Source organism: Psammomys obesus, unplaced genomic scaffold, assembly GCF_907164565.1.
Source record: "Psammomys obesus unplaced genomic scaffold, mPsaObe1.curated_primary_1811, whole genome shotgun sequence".
In the NCBI taxonomy this organism is placed as follows: domain Eukaryota; kingdom Metazoa; phylum Chordata; class Mammalia; order Rodentia; family Muridae; genus Psammomys; species Psammomys obesus.
The window spans coordinates 8668793-8692696 of NW_026590809.1; the positions used below are offsets into that span (position 1 = coordinate 8668793).

The following is a 23904-nucleotide window of genomic DNA, read 5'->3' on the forward strand; positions in this document are numbered from 1 at the left end:
ATACTGTCAACAGAACAAAATGACAGCCTACAAACTAGAAAAAGATTTTCAGCAATCCTATATCCAAGAGAGGGCTAATATGCAGAATATATAAAGAACTCAAGAAATTAGACACCAGAAAACCAAATAATCCAATTTCAAAATGAGATGCAGAGCTAAGCAGAGAATTTTCAACAAAAGAATAGCAAATGGCAGAGAAACACTTAAAGAACTACTCGTCAGGGAAATGCAAATCAAAACGACCCTGAGATTCCATCTTACACAGATCAAAATGGCTAAGAGCAAAAACTTAAGTGACAACACATGCTGGAGAGGATGTAGAAAAAGGGAAACCCTCCTCCGTTGCTGGTGGGAGTGTGAACTTGTAAAACCACTTTGGAAATCAATCCGCCACTTTCTCAGAAAATTGGGAATAACACTACCTCAAGATCTAGCTATACCACTCGTGGGCATATACCCAAAAGATGCCCAAACTTTCAACAAGTACATTTGCTCAGGTATGTTCGTAGCAGCCAGAATCTGTAAGCAGCCTAGATATCCCTCAACCGAGGAATGGATACAGAAATTGTGGCACATTTACACAGTGGAGTACTACTCTGCTATTAAGAACAAGGAAATCATGAAATTTGCAGGCAAATGGATGGAACTAAAAAAGATCATCCTTAGTGAAGTAATAACCCAGAAACAGAAAGACGGGCATGGTATGCACTTACTTTTAAGCAGATTTTAGCCATATAATACAGGATCACCATACTAAAACTACAGACCTAAAAAAGCTAAACAACAAGGAGGACTCTAGGGGAGGATATTTAAATCTCACTCAGAATGGCAAAGAGGATAGACACCAGAAGTGGTGGAAGAGAGGGAACAGGATAGGAGCCTGCTACAGAGGGTCCTCTGAAAGGCTCCACCCAATAGTGGATTGATGCAGATGCTGAGACTCACAGCCAAACTTTGGGCATAATACAGGGAGTCTTATGGAAGAGTTGAGGGCGGGAGAAGGGCAGCCGCTTTATATTTTCTGGTTTGATTTTCTATCTCTAGTCTGTACCTCCACCTCAAGAACTGTACTAAGAACTTATTTATTATGTTTACTTACCAGTGCTCATTTGAGTATTTTACTTGAGTATTTGAGTATTTTACTCATTTGAGTAGTTTCCATAAGTATCAAGAGATTCACAAAGAAGTACATATGACTTCTCAAACTGAGATCCTATAGTTCTTTATTATTGTGTGATTTCCTTGGCATCTGCTTCAGCATTATGGCATAGAGGGAAGTGTAACATTTGTAAATTGCTTTACAATGGTGTCTCTTACACAGCAAACATTTTGCAAATGTGACTTTATTGTTCAAATAAATACAATAATATTGTTTTTGTTGTTGTTGTTATTACTTGGTCTCCTGAGACCTAGTAACAGTCCATCTTAGCTATTCTTTCCTTATTAAATAAATTGGGCAGCACAATGAATGTTTAGATAATTACTTGAATTAAGTGAACCCTTTTAGCATTTTTGTTTATTTATTTGTCTATCAGTGTCTGTGGGCAGGCGAACCCTTTCCATTGTATAGCTATGGCGGTCATAGGAGAAACTGGGAATTGGATTGGTTCTCTCCTAAGTATGTGAGCCTGGGGGACTGAATTCAGGTCTTTGGCCATGGCAGCAAGTATCTTTATCTATGGGGTCATCCCATGGTCTGAAGAATCAGGTCTTTAGAAAGTCCTTATATCAGTCAAATACTCAAATTGAAGTGAAGGAACAGTGGAATTATTTTGTCATATTGTACTGTGGTTATTCTACTTTTTTTTCTGTTTTCTGCTATAGATGGGATCAAGACTTTCATATGTTCTAGAAAAATGCTGTATCTCTGAGCTGCATCCCCAGCTGGCTTTTACTATTGTACTTTCTAAGGGTGCTATTTTCTTTTCCCTTATGTATTCTCAGTATGGTAAATTCTCCACCTAGACAGCTCGTTATCTTCAACATATGGTTTCCTTGACAACAGTCATATCGATGGTAAGAGCCTGTATGGAGGGAGGGTGAATGTTGGTGTAACTACAGTCTAAGTAGTCAAAGCAAGGCTTTGAAATTATAATAAGTTTTTGGTTAATGTTAGCTAGATGTCTTGTATAAGTGAAATGAAGACATCCTCCTTTAATGAGTGAGTAGTGAAGAGGGTCATGTTGTCTGTTAGCCAGTAGAAATTCAGACTTCCAAACTTTTTACCACATGAGAGACGTTTTCTTTTTCCATTACTTGCAGAAGAAAACAATTTTAAATCAACCAGAAATTAACCAAGTGGTACTTAGGGTTCACCTCCCTTAATGCTACTGTATGTCTAGAGTTCACCTGTAGGTCTTGGTGGAGTAAGTTGAGGGATACCAAAAAAGGATAATCTGGGGCAAGAGTGAGAGACATTCCAGGTCAGAGAAAGGTGCTTTCTGGTGAAGCTGCTTTGTGATCCAATCCAGAATGGCGAGCGTACTTAGTCCTCTGTAGTGCTTTGACTTGGATATGTGTTCACTCTCCCTCATCTCCTTGCCTTGGGATAGGTTGGTGTGGTGATGTGATCTAATAGAGATCAATTCTAAGCTTCTTTTCAAAATGATTTTATGTTTCATAAGGAGTTAGTTTTTCCACTAATTCAACCACTGCTTTCTGCCATAAGATTTTAATATCAAACAATTTGAATACAAACAGAGTGTGCTCTTGTTAAGAATGTGTGTGATGGGATGCATTGATGGAAACAGAGAAACAAAGGCCTTATCTTTTTTCCTTGCCTTTACTGCAGAATGATTTTCTTCATTCATAGTACTTTTAGCAAAAGTTGAATATAATTTTTAAAGTGTGTATATATATTGAGAAGTAAACATATAATCACAAGGTATTATACATAATCTATTTGTTCAGAGGGCAGCTATATTTTATGGGCACAACTTAAAGCTTATGTTGTGAGTAGGCAATTTAACACATACATTTTCTCTGTTGACCACACTCTTCCCTCCGGGTCACAGGTCAGGTCTATCCACAGAGACACCTACACACTTTTGATTAACGATATGCTTTAATATAGACTGGTCAATACCTGCATCTTACTTAAAAACAGACTGTGTCTTAGAAGCTCCATACCCCCTCCAAGTGAACCATAGCTCCATCTCCTGTGCTAAACGTCTTAGAAAATACTCTTAGGTCTCCTAAAATTGTCACTTCTCCCTTAAGGCAGAATCCAAGAGCGTTGTTTACAAGCATGAATGAATCTATGATAGAAAAGTCACTCTGAAAACCATGGATTTGTTTCTTTAGACATTTGTTTGTTTTTGAGGTCTCTTGTAGCCAAGGCTGGCCTCAACCTCACTGTGTAACTGAGGATTTCCTTGAACTTTGGGTCTTCCTGCTTCCGCTTTCCCAATGCTGGGATTTCAGGAATGCACCATCATACACACCTGGTATGTGTGGTGCTGGGCGGGCATCAAGCCTAGAGCTTCCTTCATGCTAGGCAAGTGCTCCAGCAACGTAGCTGAGTCCTGGTCCTCTTAGCCAGAATTGCTGTTACTGCATTGGTTCACTTTGAAAGTATTTGCAGAGTGTTCTCTCTGTATGCAGCCCTGTTTTAACTATACATTTATAAATAACAGTGTGCACTGTACTAAGAACTGCGATTTCTAAAAATATTAAGTCCACATGATACAGGAGCTAATGTAATTTTCTCCTCAGTGCACTGAAAAATCTATTAGTTGAGAAGGTAGCAATATTTCAGGAAATTAAATGGCTGCAACAGTCCAGTTCACAAATCAGAACCCCAGGTGCTGAGCAGAGCTACATTTTAGAATGTGAAGTGTTGGAGAGTGCACAAGCAGTCAGTGAGTGCCCCAGTGGCCATCTTGTCAAGCTCCACAGATCTAAACAGAAGATGCTTCTGAGACCAAAATGTGATGAGAGGAAGGGTCTTCGTGCACAGACAGGAGGGGCTGAGAGAGAAAACTTCCATCCTTCCAGGATTCATCTTCACAAAAGGTGATTCACTAGTCGGTTTCTGTGGCAACGTATGTGGAAACAAGCAAGTCTTAGTTAGGCTGTGAGTATGCATTAAATAAGGCGCTCTTGATTCTTTGTCACCTGTAAAGACCAGCTTTGAGGTTCTTCAAAGTTCCTTCCGAAGACGGTAATGTTGGAAGATATGAGCCATGTAGTTTGGCATGCAATCAATGTTGGTTTCTAAAAACATCACCAAAACTGTATTGAAACAGGCTACTTGTATTCAAGCAGGATTTCTAAGTTTCAGGTGTTACAAGAGATGTAGGAGCAACTCCAGAGCCTGTCTCAATGCAGCTGTTTCCTAATCTTTAGGGACATCTTCTCTCCCTGTACTTCCAGACAACTCTCAGGTTTAAGTGGGACACTGTGGCTCAGACCTGTCAATGACCTGTTCTGAACACTGAGCTAATTGGGACCCGGTGTGAGCAGAGCAGCCAATCAAACATGGAGAAGTGCTGGTTTGGGGATCTTCTTTGTTTAGTTAATTACATTGTATCTTTGGAGTTTAGAATATTTTCAATGCTGACAGAAAACTACAGATTTTTGAGCCCAACTCCAGACCTAATGAATCTAGAATAAGCCCAGCAATACACATTTTTGGTACACTTCTTCCAGATAAGTAACTCCTCTTGGTCCTTCTCATTTTTTTGTAGTTTCCCTTTGCTACTCTTAAATCATTTACTCTGCAAATTTTCTATTCCAAAAACACAGATGAGAATGAATCATCTAATAAAAACCCCTTTATTTTCCCATTTGTCTAACCTATTGCCCTATACTCTTTAGTAGGGCATACATAACTTTCTACCCTTTCCATGTGTACCTCTATCACTTCCAATCAGTTGACAGATGTGACTGACTTCACACATTCTCTTCTGACATCCACAGGCACATTTTGGCACATTTGCTAACATCATGTACACATACAGTAATCATAAATATTAGAAAAGTATCCAAGGATAGATACTTTATATTAACACATACAGCCATGTGTACATTCTGTGTTTACATGTTTGGCTGTCTGTTTATATTTCTTTGTCTTCACTAATGGTACCTCTTCTATCTTCTTTCTTTCTGCTATTTGAGAAACTCTACCTCCAACTCACTTTTGCAGACCAAATTGAAAATTCATCTTCTGCAGACATCGCCATCTAATTGTAACCCTCTTCTTTTCTGCCCCACCCTTTTAATCATCTTCCTACCATTTGGCTGCTCTGTACATACTCAGCATTTATCCCAGTACAGTTTGCTATATTCTGTTATTACAGATGTGGGAGCTTATTTCCAAGATGGTTCCCAGTAAACCCTCTAGTATCAAGTATCCATATCCTTACCCAGGCCGTTCACACACTGCACCTGTGTGGCTAGATTGATAGTGAAAGAAATGGCACCATGCTGCTTCTGAGGCCTGCTCATAGAACACATGTGAGCTTCTATCTCTTCCCTCAGACTCTGCACTCTGAGAAAACCAGCTACCACGTTGAAACTTGTGTAGCTTCTGGGGTAGACCAGGTATTGTGGAATAGAGTCTTTCTGTTAGCACTCAGTGTGTGTGGACCACACTGGCTGACAGGATCACTGTGTGAGCGGATCAGATCTTTCAGCCCAAATCAACTGGAGATTCCACTGCCTTCTTGTGCACAGCCTTACAAGGAGTCCACCTGGCAAACATGTTCCCAAATTCTGGCATGCAAAAGCCATAGGTGTTGCTGCTTGTGTTGGGTGTGTTTCATAAAATATCTAGACCACTGATCTTGGCTTCTGGCTTCTCCTCAGCACTTGGGCCTCATTTGGTGTCCCAAAAATTTGTGTGTGTAAAGCAATGTGTGCATGTGTCGGGGAGGGCAACAGTCCACTTTGAAGGTCTTCCTCAGTCATTTCCCCATCTTCCTTTGAGACAGTTTCTCACTGTGTTTGGAGCTGATTGATTCAGCTAACTGGCTAGGCCTTGAGCCTCAGTGAGTCTCTTTAATCTGCCTCATAGATGTGTGGCATCCCATTGGGCTTTTTGACAAGGGGTTTTGGCAATTAAACACAGGTCTTCATGCTTATTATATGTACAGCTCTTTAGTCTAAGCCATTTGCCCAACCTCCTAAAATTCTTTTTTAATAGCAAAGATAAATCCCACAAATACAGATAGCTGCCTGGTAAATATGAATATTGACACTTCTGTTGTCCTCACTGTCATTAGGAGACTTACGTAGAGCATAAAGTATCTGGTGCATAAGCACCAGAACGTTCATACTCTGGCATTTTTTTCCTGGCTGAACCAGTTTCTCCACCTGCCTCTGTATAGTCTGCCAAGGGCCAGAAACTTGGCGTCATGACTGCCACACCACAGTCCCTCATTCCTTCGGTTGGAACTAATCACTTTTGGAAATGAATTGACAGTTCTACTTTAGATTCCAGTGCTTTCATCACTACACTATCGGGTTTTCTGGGTCACATTTACAGGGTTACTAAGTGTTTAGTATACCCAGGAGTCAGCTACAGAGCTTTCTGGAAACTCTTTTTAGTTCCAATGAGTAACATAATGTCAGAGCTTCTACAAGGTGAGTTTCAGCTGCCATTGTTCTCTCTCTCCCACTTGAGAAGGAACCTGAAATCTCTGATTACTTCTGCTCTCTTATGGATGTGTAATAGATTGTAATCTTGGGCAAAATTGCACGGTTGCTAATTAAAGCCTCAGTCATGCTGCTTAGAATTATTAACAGCCACCATAGAAATATTATTCTGTCCATTACACTGAGGTTAACTTAATCTTTATTATCTTTTTAATTATGTGGACCCTTTAGCATATTAACCACTGTGGGGTGTGGCTCTGGCAGGCGTTCCTGTCTCTGTTGGATACTTTGGGATGAGTGGTTCCATAGGGTTGATCTCCTTTCTCTATCTAGAGACCATGAAGCCAGACATAGGCAAAACTAAGGTTATTCACATTCATCAAGCTATTCTTGAGCATTGATCATGTGGGATATTACAGAGTGAAAAAAGACATTTTTCTCAGCCTCAGGGAATTTCAGTGAAATGCAAGAGGCAGACATGGGAAATTAAACACAATGTGTTAGAGTGCTGTGCATGGGGGAATGAGGTAGCTATCTTCAGGAGCCTGAGGCAGAGAGGAGGTGCTTCCTAGATGACAGTGGCTTTCAAGGAAGGAAAAGTACAAAGGGGGGGTGGGGAGAGCAGTAGAGCCATGCAAGTTCTGAAATGAGCTTATTAATATATGTCTCTGCTTCACCTACCTCACATTCTTTTCCCCAAGGATTCCTTCATTTTTCTCTCCTTTTCTGTGTTTTTGTTTTCTAAATACAAACTCATTCATATGCCTTCTTTACCTCCAGTTGAACACTCGGACTTAATTGATTATGAGTTAAATTGGGCACTTGGGGCGACGTTCAGGCCCGGGCTCATGTGGAGATTAATTTATTCCCGTGGTCTCACAGTTTTGTGATGCATCCAAGTGTCTCACATCTATGTTAAAAATAGAACGGAGAGTCAGGGCAATCTAATGAGATGGCTTAACCCAACACTCTGGTTCTCAGTCTTCTCCAAGCTCTCCTGCTTTGATAGTTACCAAAATAGATGGATAAGTTAATCAAAGGCCTGGTTAAACAGCACAGCTATGCAGCATGGAGTTCTGACTGCCAGGCTTCAGTTCAGGCAGAGTCTCTGGGGAGGAAAGAAATGGAGCTAAGTTCCAAAGGTCAGGGCTTATATGAGGAAGGTTTTATTTTATTTCATTTATTAGTATCATTTATTACAATTTATTCAATTTGTATCCAAGCTGTGTCCCCCTCCCTCATCTCCTCCCAATCCCACCCTCCCTCCCTCTTCTCCTCTCATGCCCCTCCCCTACTCCACCGATAGGGAGCTTGTCCTCCCCTTCTATTTGACCCTAGACTATCAGGTCTCATCAGGACTGGTTGCATTGTCTTCCTCTGTGGCCTGGCAAAGCTATACACCGCCCCCCCCCCATCAGGGAGAAGAAGATTTTTGTAAGGCACATTGGAGGGAATGGCTTGCTGAGACCTCAGATCTTAAGATGATACCTAGCTGGGAAGATTCTAACTGTAGGTTTGCATCATGGCTGTGTGGAGTGGGGTTGGGCATGGTGGATGGCCACTGTCCTCCTGTTCTCCATTCACCTGACTTAGCTTTGCATTTTGCCCCTGTGATCTAAAAGGTGATATGCTTTCCTCTGACCAGTGTTTAATTTCTGACGCCGTTAACACAGTGGCTATGCTCAATGTATTAGACATGCCCCTCCAGGTCCTTCTGATACTTTCTCCTTCTCTGCTTTATTTACCTACTGTTTTCTTCCTGAGGGAGGCCTACCAAGTAACTGGAGGACTAGAGGAGAAAAAGAATGAGATGGGTGTCCCAGATCCAGCCCTATGATTTGCCACAGGTATGCTCTTCCCCTCAATTGGATTTAGGCAGCCTAGCAACCTTTTCTGGATCCTAGCAGCTGCCAGCCTGGCACTGCACATCACAAGGGGGTAACTAACTCTCCCCTTCCTTGTCCTCTCCCAAGTAGCAATGACTGCCTTTAATTCTGCCAACATTGCAAGCACTAGTCCTTTTGACTGTAGATTTGTCCTTCAAGTTCTCAGTTTGGTGTGGTGTTTGTTTCTACCCATGAAGTCAGTGTTTAGTAGGAAGTGTATTTTATCCATGATGGAAGTTTAGAGAATCCATGAAAAGCAGTTAGATAATGGTAATAAATCTTGAAAGGGGGTTTAGCTGACTGCGCAGCTCCAGGGTGTACGTACTTATATACACCTGTGTTAGGTGCTTCGTGACCCGTGACACAATGCATGTGCAGAGACATAAGGTTGGGCAGCTCAGTTGCTAAAGTGTTTCCTTTCGAACCACTTGACCCTGGGATAGATGCCCAGAACCCACATCCTAAAACGCTGATCTCTTGGTGCTTCGTTGCAGTCTTAGTGCTGAGGACGTAGAGGGAAGGTAGATCCCTGGGTTCACTGACAAGCCAGCCTCATGCAATCGGGAAATTCCAGGTTAAGTAAGAATTCCTGCCACAAAAAAGAAGGTAGATGTTGCCTGAAGAATGACACCTGAGGTGGACCTCTGCCTTCCACAGAGATGAATGTATGTTAACACCACCCCACAACACACACACATGCACAGGTGCACACACACACACACACACACACACACACACACGCACGAGGCATAGCTCTGTAAGTACTGGTCTGAGGGAAATGAATCAGGAAGAAGGGCAAAAGCTCATAATTGCTGTGCATCTTTTGTGTGCCAGAAACTAATTTGAGTCCCTTTACTTATTTGTTTGTTTATTTTAGGCTCCTGCATACTAGACAAGTGCTCTGTCACTATAATCCACCCGTTATCTCCTTCAATTTTGACAAGCGTCTGGAACCATCTCCATTTTACAGAAAAAGGAGCCTAGGCTCAGACAGATTAAATTAAATACCCTCTGTGTCAACAGAGCCCAGTCCTGCGCTCCTGTGTTCAAGGTGACAGAGTCTGAGCAGAGTCTTCGTCCCTGTGAGATGGGTACTCATGGCGCTGTTGCACTCCTTGGGTATTGTGCCATGGCGGTCACTGTTGTAATTCAGAGGTGCTGTAACTAGATAGGACTATTGGTTGCTTCTGTCCCTTGGAAGTTTGTATGGTACCTTTTGATGCAATTAAAAATTAGACCTATGGGAAGATGCTTTCAGATTAGATCCAGCTCAGATACTCCTGGTTCTGTGTCTAAAGCGTGTGGTGTCTTCAGCAATACGTACTTACGTTCATCCCTGAGGAACAATCAAGAACAACAACAGCAAAAGCAGCCCATAATGTTTGGGGAGTTTCTTCAGTGCGCCAAATGGGATCCTCTCATACCTGGTGTTGGTTTTTTGTTAAGATAGTCTATGGATCTGGGAGGGAGCATTGTCAGACCAGAAAAAAAAATTTCATTTAAACTATGTATGCATATGAAATATACATAGACTTGTATACATTATGACTCCTTTTAGACATTCTTACTGTTGTATTACCCTCCTTTTCCTTCTGCACTGACCTCCCTAATTGGAGTCCTTTCCATGGCCCCGTATCCTCACAACCTGGTTTCTTTTTATGACCCTGCTTTCTGTAGTGGTAATACACCTACCACTGAAGACTTGGAGCTAGGACCCTATGATGTCTAAGAACATGCGACATTTGTTGTTCTGGGTTTGGGTGACTTATTTAGTATATGTTTTTCTAGCTCTATTTAACCTATCAATTTTGTAATTTCATTTTTCTTTACATCTGAATATAATTTCATGATGTATCTATACCACATTTTCATTATCCATCTGTCAATTAAAGGCCATTTAGGTTGTTTAAATTTTCTAGCTATTGTGACTAGAGTGGCAATGAGATACGGCTCTCACCTAGGAGGCCACACTAACCTTAATCTCTCAGCAGTCTTCATGTCTCTGCCTCCAGGTTCTATGATTATATGTGAGAGTTAACCACACCCAACTCTTACATACTTTCTTAAAGATCAGCATCTTCTAAATGGAGCTATAAAGACAAAGGAGATGAATATTGTCTGGAATTCTAAGGTGGCGGCTCCATCTTCATTAGAAGGTGTTAATCTGTTGAAGTTAAAATGTGGGACATAGGTTACATGGAACCCCTCCACACACATGCTCCATACCTTTCCTTCCACAGTGATCTTCATAAATGACCTACATAGATGAGGATTTTTTTTTATAGTTTTTTTTTGTATAGTTTTGGGCCCAGGGTTTTGATAGCAAGTTTTATGAAAGTGTGTGCCTTGCAGCTGTTACTTACCTATGAGACCCTGACTGTTTTTTGTTGTTGTTTGTTTGTTTTTTCTGTCATGTGAGCCCTGCAGCCCTGAGGTAATTGATGTAGGTCTGTCTTCCATTACTATCAGATGACCAGCATTACACAGATGCTGATCAGGTCATCATTTCCTTGAGAAGGCACTGATAACCACTTAGCTCACTATAACTTTAAAATAGAGATAAGTGTAAACAGTAAAAAATACCATGAGGTATAGTGATCTTTGATGGCACATAAGTTTAAGGAATTATAGAAATAATTTTACCTATGAACAGTGAGGTACTACATTTTTAAATTCATTTTTTTCCACCTACTTACATGGGCCCATGTAATTTCTCTAATAGAAATAAAGCTTGTTTTCAAACTCTCAACATAGAATTTGCATTTAATGATTACTTTACAATTAGTATTTTAGGCCTATCTGGATCTAAATACATTTTTATTCCCAAAAGAACCAGATGTATTAAAACCCAATGAACAAATCTTTAATTTATTTAACAGTTATGTATTGGATTTTATTTCTGTCTCAGCATGGTTTATAATGTTTAAACAAAGAATCCATGTGGTGATTCTTTTTTCCTTTTCTTATTTTACCAACTCACTCTCTCTCTCTCTTACTCTCTGTTCTGTCCTGCCCAGTCTGAAGTATCCTGGATCCCCAACAAACATTACTCTGGGATTTATGGCCTGATGAAGCTGGTACTGACCAAGACTCTACCTGCCAACCTTGAGAGAGTCATTGTCCTAGACACTGACATTACCTTTGCAACTGACATTGCAGAGCTGTGGGCCGTGTTCCATAAGTTCAAAGGTAGGAGTTAATAAGATAACCGTGATGACTTTTTAAATCTATTTTATTTATTATCAGGGTGTGTGTGTGTGTGTGTGTGTGTGTGTGTGTGTGTGTACGCATGCGCGTGAATGTGTCCACAGATGTACATGCATTGCTGTACATGTGAAGGTCAGTACAAAGTTTGAGGGTCAGTGCTCTCCTTCCTCCTTGAATGGCAGGAGTTAACTCAGGATAACTCAATGAGGCATCTTCTCACCCAGTGCTTGTTTTCAATGTGGTCCTAGGGGTTAACTTAGAGCCCTGCATGAGCCAGGCAAGCATGCTACCACTGAGCCATACCCCAGCCTTACATCTGAGAACGGACATGAGCTTAAGGATAATATCAATTAGAAATCACAAATGTAAAAGTCAACTCTACTGTAATTTCAAAAAAGTTAAAGTAGCCAGATGGTGGCCGCACACGCCTTTAATCCCTGCACTCAGGAGGCAGAGATAGGTCGATCTCTGTCAGTGTGAGGCCAGCCTGGTCTACAGAGTGAGTTCCAGGATAGCCAAGGCTATACATACAAACCCTGTTTTGAAAAGCAAAACAAAACAAACAAGCAAAAAGTTAAAGTAAAACTGAAATTTGTATTTCTTTAGGAACTGAAGAGATTGGATACATGTTCATAGGAAAACCCAGTTAATGAAACTTCATAGTCAGCAAATAATCAACTATATTTATTTTTATTACATGACAAAGTGTAGATATACCTTTTTTCATATGTATATTTTTAAATTTTCCTTTTCCTTTTATTGAGAACAGATTTTTTTCTTATATAATGTGTCCTGATTACAGTTTTTCGCATCTGCCCTTCTATCCAGATCCACCCCACTTTTTGTCTTTGACTGAAAAACAGGCTTCTAAGGGACAATATTAAAATAAAATATAGTACAATAAGATAAAACAAAAACTAACACATTAGAATAGGGCTATACAAACATACAAAAAGAAAAGAGCCCAGGAACTACATAAAGTACCGATACAGATGCAGAGACCCAATTGTTCACAAACTCAGGAATTCCATAAAAAGACAAAACTGGAAGCCATAGTAAATAAAGTAAAATTAAAAAGATAAAAACACACTAATGAACAAATCAAAGCCTGATACAATATTAAGAGAAAAGGAACCTCCATTGAGTTTGTTTTCTGTTGGCCGTCTAGTGCTCGGCATGCAGCCCACCCTTAGGAGTAGTTTGTTTCCCCAGTGAGACTCCCTTGGAGAAAACAAAGTTTACATTTGCGAGTAGTTATCCATCAGAAGTACCTTCTGGATTATGGGCAGAGCATGTGTCCACTTCATCTGTTCTAGATCCTGCGCATGCTGCCCTGGTCTCTGAACTCATATGTGAGTCCATCTTGTTGATTTAGAGGGTGTTGTTTCCCTTTGTCCTCCGTCCCTCCCCTCGGGCTCTTATATTCTTTTCCCGTCCTCTTCTGCAGTGTTCTCTGAGCCCTGAGGGATGGAATTGGATAGAGACATCCCATTTAGGGATGAGTGTTCCCAAGTCTCTCATTCTCTGCATTTTGTGTCATTGTTGGTCTCTCTATATACATATTTTTGTTCCCTTCTGCTACAGGAGGAAGCTTCTCAAATGATGGCTGAGTAAGGCACTGATCAATGAGTAGCAGAATGTCAGCAGGAGTCACTTTAATGCGTTTTTCTCTTAGTAGAACAGTACTATTTAATTTTACCCTCAGTCCCTGGCCTATCTAGTCTCAGGTTCGTAGATACCCAAGCAGCATCAGCTATGGGTTCAGTCTCATGGGTGAGACCTTAAATCAAATTAAACATAAATTAGGTTGGTTATTCCCACAAGCGTTGTGCCACCATTTCAGTAGCATTATTTCAAAACAGTCCACCATTCTTAACTGAAGCGTTTATAGCTGGGTTGGTGTTTACATTTCTCATTAGGTAGTATGTGGAGTACCTTACTGTACTAAATACACTAGTCTGTTGGGGTGAAGGCTCTGTATAAGCACCAGCTCAACTTCTCCATGTTCAATGAGTTATGTAAGTATTTAGTAGAGTCTAGCTGTCAGTTTGTGGAGCGCAGCCTATAGGTCTAGACAACAGCCTGGGTTGTTTGGGGGTTCCCATGAGACACCTTTGGTCAACAACTCAATTAAATGTAACCAATTCCTGATACTGCAAGCTTCATTTGGTGACAAAAGATGGCTAGTTGGAGTTCTGTCTACCCTAATAGTTAGATTCATATATTTTAGGAAGCTTCTACTATCTTGGGTTTCCACACTACCCTTCAAATGGCCTTTGATTTTTACTGTATCTTTCTGTATTCTCTCCCTCATTCCCTTCCTTCCTCCCAACTTGATTCTCCCATTTTAGTTCCCACATATTGATATGTTTATGTACAGATGTGCATTTAGCATGCTTCTTCTTTTTCTTTTCCTTCTTCTTCCCCTTCTCCTCCTCCTTCTTCTCCTCTTCCTTCTCATCATCCTTCTCCTCTTCTTTTTTCTTCTTCTCTTCTTTTCTTCTTTTTCTTCTTCCTTCTTTCTTCTTTTTAAGCAAATGATGCTTTGATTGCTGAGAACTCCTGGGAGACAATAGTAAAGGCTATTGATTATGGAGTGTTTGAAATGCTTTTTGACTCTTGCTGCCACTAGTACCGTGGATTATTATTTTAAGCATGTATGTATGTAAGGATGGATTTGTAACATTGTTCTTCCAATCTGGTTTATTATTTTCATACATGTATGAGATATATATACATGAGTGTGCAGATAGGCATTCCTGTGCATGCAGTAGTGACGTTCACAGCAGGACAATGGATGTTTTTGTTTTCTTTTATCATTTTCCACTTTACTGCCTTAAGAAAACTTTGGTTTTTGTTTTGTTTTGTTTTGTTTTGTTTCCTGAAGCTTGCTGTTTCTGTTAGGATATCTGGCCAGCAATCGCTAATCCCCTCAATGCTGAAGTACAGGTATATGCATTTATGCCTGTCTTTTTATTTTGATGCTGAGGATTTGAACTTAAGTCCTCATGCTTATAGAGCAGGTGTTCTTATCCACTGAGCCATTTCCCCAGATGCTCTTCTTAGAAGTATTTTGAGCTATCATCATTACTTCAAAGTATATGAGACTGTCTAAGGTCAGGTCATGAGTCTGATGTGTACATTTGAGTGGTGCACATGAGAGAAACATCATATTAGCATAGAATTGGACTCTTCTAATAGCACCTGCCTGAAAGTTTTCCTTAACCTTACCTGCTTTTTAAAGTTTATACACACCATGGCCAACTCCAATGCGAGAGAAATTAATGTCTTTTTTTTTTTTCTTAGTTATATTCTTTCTTGAGTTGCACTCTGGCTTCTATTTTTAAAATCTCTCTGCCTCTTCTCTTAGCTGTTTGGAGGGTGGACCAACACTCTGTGACTTTAAATCACAGTGTTCTCATTAATCATGGGTTATTCCTACTATTTTTTTTCTCTCTCTATCTCTATCTCTCTTGTGACAGAGAGTAGATTCCTTCTCTACTGCGGTCACTGCCTGCTCCTCCTGAGGGCTTCATAGCTCATTGCTAATTGAACAAAGTACTTGGCAAAGCATGAGGATGACATAGTGACCCCTCAGATGCTCCCTTATCAAGATGAAAATGTATTTATGTGGTTCAATAATGACACTAGAAAGAGATCATTTGGCAGAACTGGGAAAGCAGAAAACATGTGTGTCTGTCCCTCCTCTTCTTCCCAGCTTGCTAGGCTCCATCTTTGTATTTTCTGATTAAGTTTGCAGGGGTATAGGGTTTTACTCATGACCAAACTCAGAAAAGGTATGCACCTTGGCTCCTGTTAATTGCTCTTTTCAAATGCCACAGTCAGTTTTGTTTGTTCCTCCTTTCAAAACCATACTGAACTCATCTGGGGACAATTCCTCTTTAATTGTGTGTGATTTTATCTGTGTTTTTATGCTGATGTTCAGTGTTTAATGGTGCATTTATTCTGCGGGCATTATTGCATCCCTACTGGGTGCCAGGCTGTGTGCCCAGCTCTGGAAATAAGATTCTGAGTAATAACGGGACAATGAGAGTTGTCATATGTCCTGGTGGAAAGAAGCTCAAGATTCTTGCAGGGAAGTGGTAGCTGTACTGTGATATTCGATAGAAGGAGTGCTTGTGTGCCACAGAAGCCCACCACCTGTCTTTTGGAAGAGAAAACCTAAGGCTTCCACAGCATAGACTGTCTGGCAACAGCTGTTTCTGAGGACGGCCTGAGTTGAAGAGAGTTATGTTGCCTATGGCTGGACGTCACTGCTGGGGTGCACTTGGCTTGGCCTAGCTGACAGAAAAGGGGATGCATTGGAGTACTACTCCATGGAGACTACCTTGGACCTGGTCTTCACAGTCTGACTTTCTGCCCCTCCCTTTCAAATTCCTCACTGAAAAAAATCTGTGCTGTGCTAACTTTCATCTCAGCCTCCCAACAGCCTCGACCCACCCACATCAGGAGCTTTGTGTCACCCTTAAAGAAGTAGAACTCAGAAAATAGAGCAGGAGTCCACCAGCTGCCAAGTGCTCGCAGCTGAGAGCTCACGGTTACTTACGCAAGTGGTAGTTACTCAAAGTAGTGCAGCCAAGAGTGCTGGAAGGAAAGAAACGCACTGGGGCTCTTGTGCCTCCTACTAATAGTGGAGATTTCAGAACTGGAGAACCTGGGGGCATCCATACCAGAGTGCTTGTTCCAGTTCAGAACAGGGATAAGGACTGAGTTGAGCTGAGTTAATGGACTATATTATGTCTGTCCATTCTTTGATTAGTTTATTTCCAGCATTACTTGGTCCCCTGCCATACAGAGGAATCTATTAGATGCCCCTGTTCCCTAAAGCAGTGACTGTCAATCTTCCTAATGAAACATTTTAATACAATTCCTCATGCTGTAACCTCCAAGCATAAAATTATTTTTTTTTTGTTACTTCATATCTGATATGCCACCCTGTGAAAAAGTCACTTGACCACAAAGGGATCATGGCCCACAGGTTGAGAACCACTGTCCTTAAAGCAACTCAGAACCAGGCACCTGCCTTCAGAGAGCTCTTCCCAATAGGCCAAACTGTACTGCATCTTTTTTTCACCTGTAGGGAGTATGAAATATGAGTTTTTCCCCATGTCCCCCTCTCATATTTTTTTCCTGAGGAAATACAGAAGTAAAAATAAAATAAGCAAGTTTTTCTGTTCCTCATATATCAATGTTTTTGTTCTTTTATTTCTTTCTAAGTTGGAACTAAGGAAGGTTCTAAGCAAGGACACCCTAGGAATATAGAATGCTGTGATCCACAGGGGAGAGTGCCCATTTCATCAAGTCAGTGACACTTCATTCAATTGAAACAGATTGGGTGGCCTTGTCCATCTTTGTCTGTTGAGGGACAGCTAGCTGGCCACATTGCTGGTGGTGTAGAATATTCCTCTACTTAACTTCATTCTACAGAAAATCAACTAAAAACTCAGTCCTCTCCTCGGCTCTTCTTTTGAGAGATGTCCTGTATCTTTTGGCTTCTGCTTCTCCCCAATACCAAGTCCCTTCCTGTTTACTTAAGCAGGCTGCACCCTCACACGGCCTGTGTTGGCCACTGGAGGGTTTCCAGAGCCATTAACCCTGAGCAACAGAATCAGACAGTGCATTTGTCATAACTGTAATCATCTCCCATAGGCTTGTGCGTTGAAGTGTTCCCCAACTAGTAGTACTGTTTGAGGAGATGGTGGAGGCTACAGAAGGTAAGGCTTTGTTGGGGAATTCAGTTGCTGGTAGCATGGATTTTAAAGATTCACCCCATCCCAGCCCTTTCCTATCTCTCTCTACTTCCTGGCTACCATGAAATGAGTTCTGTCTAGCACTTTTTGCCATGATTTTCTGCCTCACCCTAGGCCTACAGAAAGAGCACTAAGTGACCACAAACTAAATCTTTGAAAATGAACCAAAGTAAATCTTTTCTTCTTTTAAGTCATATAATGCAAATATGCGCAAGGTAAAATCAAGTAACAAACTGTTGATGGACAAAATCTTGAACTTCCCATTCAATAATATGTTCTTCTAATTGCCAAATAGATTTTTGCAGTTGGGAATGTTGTGAGAATATAAGGACCCAAGCTTCACTTCTGGAAGTTTATATGTAGGTGTAGTCAGGCAAAAAATTAATAAGTCAGACATATAGTGTATTAGACTGTGATTAGTGTGTTAGGGAAAGTGACAGAAAGGAGGAATGGATTCTGTGACTGGGTGGTTAATATGCAGACAGGATAGTTGGGAGGGTTCTCACAGAAAAGCTGACATTTAAGCAAATACCTGAAAAAGATGGCAGAACAAGTGAGAAAGTAGGTGTGTCTAGAAGAAGAGTAGGCTACTGTTTGAGCACAAGGGGCATCAGGCACAAACTGCTTTCAGTAAGTGACCTATCTAGGACAATGAGATGTTGCCTCTGCTTACAGCGGTTTAGAGATCTGTTGGCAGAGACTCAGTGCTGTGACTTGATCTGCCTTCTATTTGAATCAATCATACTTGCTGTGCATAGTAGAAGGGAGCAAGAAAAACATTTAGGAGACTTTCCGTATTCCTACTGGGCCATGATGTGAGCTTCATCCCGGGTACAGCAGGTGGAGAGCCACAAGTTTCCACTTTAGACCAGAATTCCAGGGAGGTCAGAATTCTGGAGGTCAGAATTCCAGGGAGCCAGACAATAAGGTGGAAGATGATCCAAGGTGGCTGGGCCAGTGCAGTGTCATGAGTGGCATGACACTAGGATGGGGTGAGGGTGAGAGAGGTCAAAGGGAAGGTCAAGACTTTGTTGTGAGTCCTGAAAATTTTTCAATGGCCAACTGGACTTAAGCATGGAGAGTCAAGGAGATGGGCAGAGAGATGAGTATTTATGAAGCAAAGGGGAATTGAATATTGTTTATTCAGTACTTCTGTTTCAGGAACAAAGCTAGAAGCTTTATTTATTTCAAAGTTCAGTAAACTGGGCCTGAGCACAATGTACATTGCTATTCTTGTCCAGACAGCTATTATGTGGAAAAGCTGACTCTAAACTCTTCAGCTTTAGAGCCTGCACTCTGTCACTTTGTGTCACGCCTGTAGGACTCCCACTGGGGTAATGGAGGGGGCATCTACCAATCTGGAGATGGGGGTTAGATCTAGTGTGGCTGGGGGTCCTGAGTACTGGAGCTAACTGCAAGTTAAACTGGACGTAGGATCTGACCGCAGTAGATGTTGTAGGAAGATGTTCTGAGGGGATAAATAATAGATGTGTGCCCGTAATTTGAGGCTTTTGGAAGAAAGCCTTGCTGAATAATAGAGATGGTGTTCTGACCCAAGGACAATACCTCCTCTTGAAGAAGAACATGTTGCCACAGGGTACAAGGGGACTTTCAAACAAATATGGCTAGCCTCAATCATATGTTGTTTGTTTTCACACGGTACATTTTTTTCAGACCACGGGGTATCTTTTCAGGGGTCTGACTGACTCACTGGAGTGTATCACAGCTCACATTCCCCACCTTTCCTTTGTACTTCGCAGTTAACTGAGTACTCTGTAGGTAAATGCATTCTTCACAGCCTAGCATGAAGTAATTACTGCTAATATTCCTATTCTAACCATTTGGGAGAAGATGTTCACTGATGTATAATGTCTAACCCAGTGGTTGATTTCTGAAGGTGCAGACTGCGATCCTAACTCACATAGTCCATCTTAATTCCTCTTCACACCTGAGGAGTCAGAACAGCATTGTGTGGAGGGAGCTGTCTCTGGAGCTGCCAAAGGAAAGAGCTCCAAGTGACACGTAAGCTGGTTTGTTCAGGTACGCATCGCGCTGATGCAGACAACCTGATTCCACGTATAAGGTACAGAACAAACTCCAGGGCACAGATTGCAATGAGTAGTTTCACCAGAATTCAAGCAGAGCCTGGGACTGGAGACCCTGCCTATTTTTTGAGTGGCTAGAAGTTGCTGTGGGCCCAAGAGCTCTACGCTTGGACTCATCATGGGGAGATAAGCTAAGCATGTGCTGAGATATACCAGTAACTGTTGAGTTTTCGCATATTTGCATGCTGAATCTTGCCTTTCCTGGCCTTAGGACAGAACAGGACAGTAAGATGTGATTCCTTCTCGGAGGTAATAAACATGAGATTAGTACCCATGTGAAAGAGGCCTGGTTGAGCATCTTTTTTTAAACAGGGATACAGTGAGAAGGCACCACCCCTGAAGTACAGAACTAGTCTTCCCCAGATAGTAGGTCAGACTGTGCCTTAGCCTTGGGACTTTCCAAGCTTCTGGAACTGTAATAAACTTGTTGTTTATAAATGATCCAGTGTAGGGTGCTTTGTTACAGGAGGCTCTCTGACTTCTCTGAGCCTAAATGAAGTGAGAATGACGCTAAAGGGGTCCTTGTGAGACCTCAATGTGAGACCTCCATTTTTGGTTTTTCTCTAAGGATTCCTGCCATAATCAAAGCAAGTGGGATAATGCGGAACATCATTAATTCTATGTGCTCCATTACTTCAGAGCTTTGTTCGTGAAGCCTTTGGGGCTGGGGGTAGCTTTAAATGAAAAATATCAGAAACACTGAACACAAAGAACCATGGAAGTCCTACGTTAGAAAAGACATTTGGGGAATATTTAAGCTTCTAGCCAGGTGCCTCAAAGTAGTTTTCTTCCAGAGTCTTTCAAGTTCTTCTTGTCTTATCTTGCCTAGCTCTCCCACTGCCTGCCCCCGCCCCCAACGGGATTGGTGGCGTGGAAAAAGCATAGCAAAGAATGAAACCAAGTTTCAAGTCTCTGCTGGTGGCCTGGGGGTTATTAACTTCTCAAAACCTCATTTCCTTTGCACCTTTCGGAAGAAAATACTGCTGTCTCCTCGCAGTGGTGGGCAGAGGTTTGAGAGTGACTCACTGATCCTGGTACCTGCTGGAGACGCAGAGAGCATTGTACCTTTCCATTTTCCTTCTTCCTAGAAGTGTAGTTAACCATTTGAAAGGTGACATTGATTCTTCCCTTTGGCTGATATGAAAGGAATCAAAGTGGAGGTTTCAGGACAGCAGCACAACACCATATCTGCCATGCTCCTGTGATTAAAGCTGTCCCTTTTTGCCAATCCTGCATAGCCTCTCCCAGGACTCCTACAGACAGTTTTTCCTCGTCTCACATTGGCTCTTGATGCTCCTTAAGCTTGAAAGACAGCTTGTCTACAGGGAAGAAAAATAGAACTTTAAAATATATATAAATTCTCAAATGAGAATGATAATGACATTTGTAGCCTGCTACCGACTGTGTGACAGAGGCAGTAAAGAAGCTGAAATTCAGCCAGGGAAATTGTTCTTGGTTATTAGCCATACAGTCTAGCGATGAGCCTGAACCATTTCTAATTTGTACCTTATCCTAAAGAATCTTTGGTGTCCCAATATCAATAGGACTCCTACCCAGCCTCTAACCTGTTCGTTGTTTTTTTGTTTGTGAGGAGTGGTTTGGCATCAGGTCTTGGTATATATCAGAGACCCCTGGAATTGCAGAGATATATGCACCACCATGCTAGGCTTTTTCGTTTGTTTGTTTGTTTGTTTGTTTGTTTGTTTTTAATGTCTACCTTGAGATTTATTTTTTTACTTGCAGAATTCTGATGCTCTTTTGCAATCTTCGCTCCTCTCTGCAGTTGATACCCACTTGCTGTCTTCCCAGCAGTGGCAGAAGCCAGCACTGAGTCACTTGGGTGTGTGTGGTGTTCACAGCAGCTCGGCAGAGGTGCCGGCCCCTGGATCAGCATCAAGAATTGCATCCCTGGTGAAATTGTTGTAGAGGTTTTCATCATTCCCATACTAGCTTCGATGTGACTGTGCCTTTTCTTATGACATAAGAGAAATGTCCTTTGGCCTCTTAGGACTTCTTATTGCTGCTATTGTTGTTGTTTTTCCATAAAAGTAAGAGGAAATACCCTAATAATTGACTCAAAGAGGTTTTTGGGGGTTTTTTTGTTTTTGGTTTTGTTGTTTTGTTTTGTTTTTTTTTTTTTTTTTTTTTTTTGTAGTTATATTCTGCCTTACACATTATTCAATAAAGAGTAGCATGCTTCCATTCCATCTTTGCATTTTTCTCTTGTTCTTCTCAGGGGATAAGAAATTTGCCTTCCTTCCCCATCCCTTGTCACCTTCTTCTTTTCTCTTCCTTCTCTTCTTCCTTAAGTTCTTTTTCCCTTCTTTCCTCCTCTTTTCTTTCTTTCTCCCTTCATTTCCCTCTACCTCTCATTTCTTCTTATCCCTGTACCCATTCCTTTTTTCTTCTCTCCTGACTTGCTTTTCATCCTTACCTTACTGAGTTTCTAATTTCTTCTTCTTCTTTTTTTTTTTTTTTACCATTTTCGAGCTCCTGGGACTGCCCCAGGCGATGGAGATTAAGCATTTACTAAGCCCAGCACTGCAATGTATTATTCCCCTGCACAGAAATCTGTGCAGCTGCCTAGTGTTAGTATTTATTGTAAAATGATGCCACACACACAACAGATATTATATGAAAGAGATTTATTGGATGGAGGTGGAGAGATAGAGAGGAAAAGGAAAGAGACTTGTTGGGGGGCTCCCAGGAAAGAAAGTGAGGCCGAGAGAGTAAGAGAGGGACAAAGTGGCAGGTTAGTCCTTTTATAGCTTGTGCATGCACAGCTGAACTGTGCCTGACACACACACCTGGTGGGCAACACATGATGACATCATAGGTTACTAGGCAACCCAGAAGCAGGCTGCCTATTCACTAACATTCCTCCCTTTTTTCTATAATTAAAACATAAAAAAGAGGACATTGGACTGCTTCTCACGTAAGGCAAGTTAACATATATAAATGTAGGTTCATTGGAAGCAGCTCTTGGTCACCATGCAAGAGAGTAAGAGAGAGAGGGGAAAAAAGTAAGAGCTCTAAAATGCCCCTGCCCACCTGAAAAGTTCAGGGTAGAGGGCGCAGTTGCACTGCCACAGATAGGGACTGCGGAATGCTGGGAGAACCTGAGGCTGCTTGTCCTGGGCCTGAAGCATACCATTTCTGCCTTTTGTTGATAATAAGTGGGTAACAGATGAGGGTTCTCTTCTGGCTACTTACTGCTGACACGGGCCATTTTAGGGAAGTCAGAAGGCTGAAATGCTGGCCAAGTCCAGGAAGAACAGGCTGTTTTGATGCTGTCCAGGGTCTGTGAGACCATTCGTGGCTGGGAGAGAAAAGTGCAGGTACAGCCTGACTAAGTCTGTGAGATCAGACTGGAACACCTATAGGGAGTTGCTTTGGCGATGTTGGGGATGTAGGAAACACCTGGGTCTGGCAGGATACCGGAACATATATATAGGCAGAAGACAAAGCTAAGAAGGTTACAGAGAAAATTCCTTTAGGTGTACATTTAAAACTTTTGGGAGAGGGAACAGAGATGGAAAGTTTGGATCAAAGAAGAGACTTAAACATGAGAACCTCCACTTACTCAATTGCTGACAGTAATTAAAAAGGTTTTGCTTTGGCTCTGTCATCTAAGGAATATTGAGGCCAAGCATGTAAGCCTAGAGGCCCTTAAAGCAGGTGCTAGGTTTACGAAACTAAAATTATTTAGAAGGCCTCTCAGAGGAGAGCCTGGGGCTACAGTGGAAGACAATTCCCATGGGCAAAAAGAGAAAAGTCAGTTCTGCCAGTCTTTGGGGCATCCCTACAAAGTAAAGGAGAACCAGAGGAATGGGGGCACAAGCTGGCAAAGCAGGTCATCACAAGCAGCGCCAGGGGCCACAGGGAAGACTCCTGGGAGACACAGCCTTACCGCACTAGGATTTTTTGATGGAGTGCCCAGTGCAGGAGGGGAAAGGAAAGGCTGAGAGACCATGTTAGTAAGAAGAAAATCCATCCAATGTCAAAGAGAAGGGAGGGTACCTCCGTTCCCCAGTGAAACAGAGAGATACCAGTCAGTCTCTCAGACAAAGGGGAACCTTTATGCCGACCATGGAAGGGAACTCATCAATCTGCCAGTGTTGGATGTAGGTTTGTAATGATCTGGTAGCCAGAAAAGAGGAGTCCCAAAACCAGAGGAAAGGGGGGGGGGGGGGGGGGGGGGGGGGAGAGAGAGGAATCCCACTTTTTGAGATAGACAGTAGGTGCAGTGCAGTTCTTATCTGGAGCCCAATTGACCTGAGAGGTGGATTCACATGGATTTTCTGCAGCTTACAAGAATCCCTTTTTAATTTTATGAAG

General features: G+C 41.7%; 1 protein-coding gene across 2 annotated transcripts in view; it reads left to right on the forward strand.

Moving 5' to 3' along the window:
* Large1 (LARGE xylosyl- and glucuronyltransferase 1) overlaps positions 1-23904 on the forward strand; it is a 512199-nt gene that overhangs the window by 269985 nt on the left and 218310 nt on the right. For both annotated transcript variants that reach the window (XM_055609116.1, XM_055609114.1), the window contains one exon: positions 11501-11672. In XM_055609116.1, the coding sequence (XP_055465091.1) occupies positions 11501-11672 (172 nt within the window). The remainder of the gene's footprint in view (positions 1-11500; positions 11673-23904) is intronic.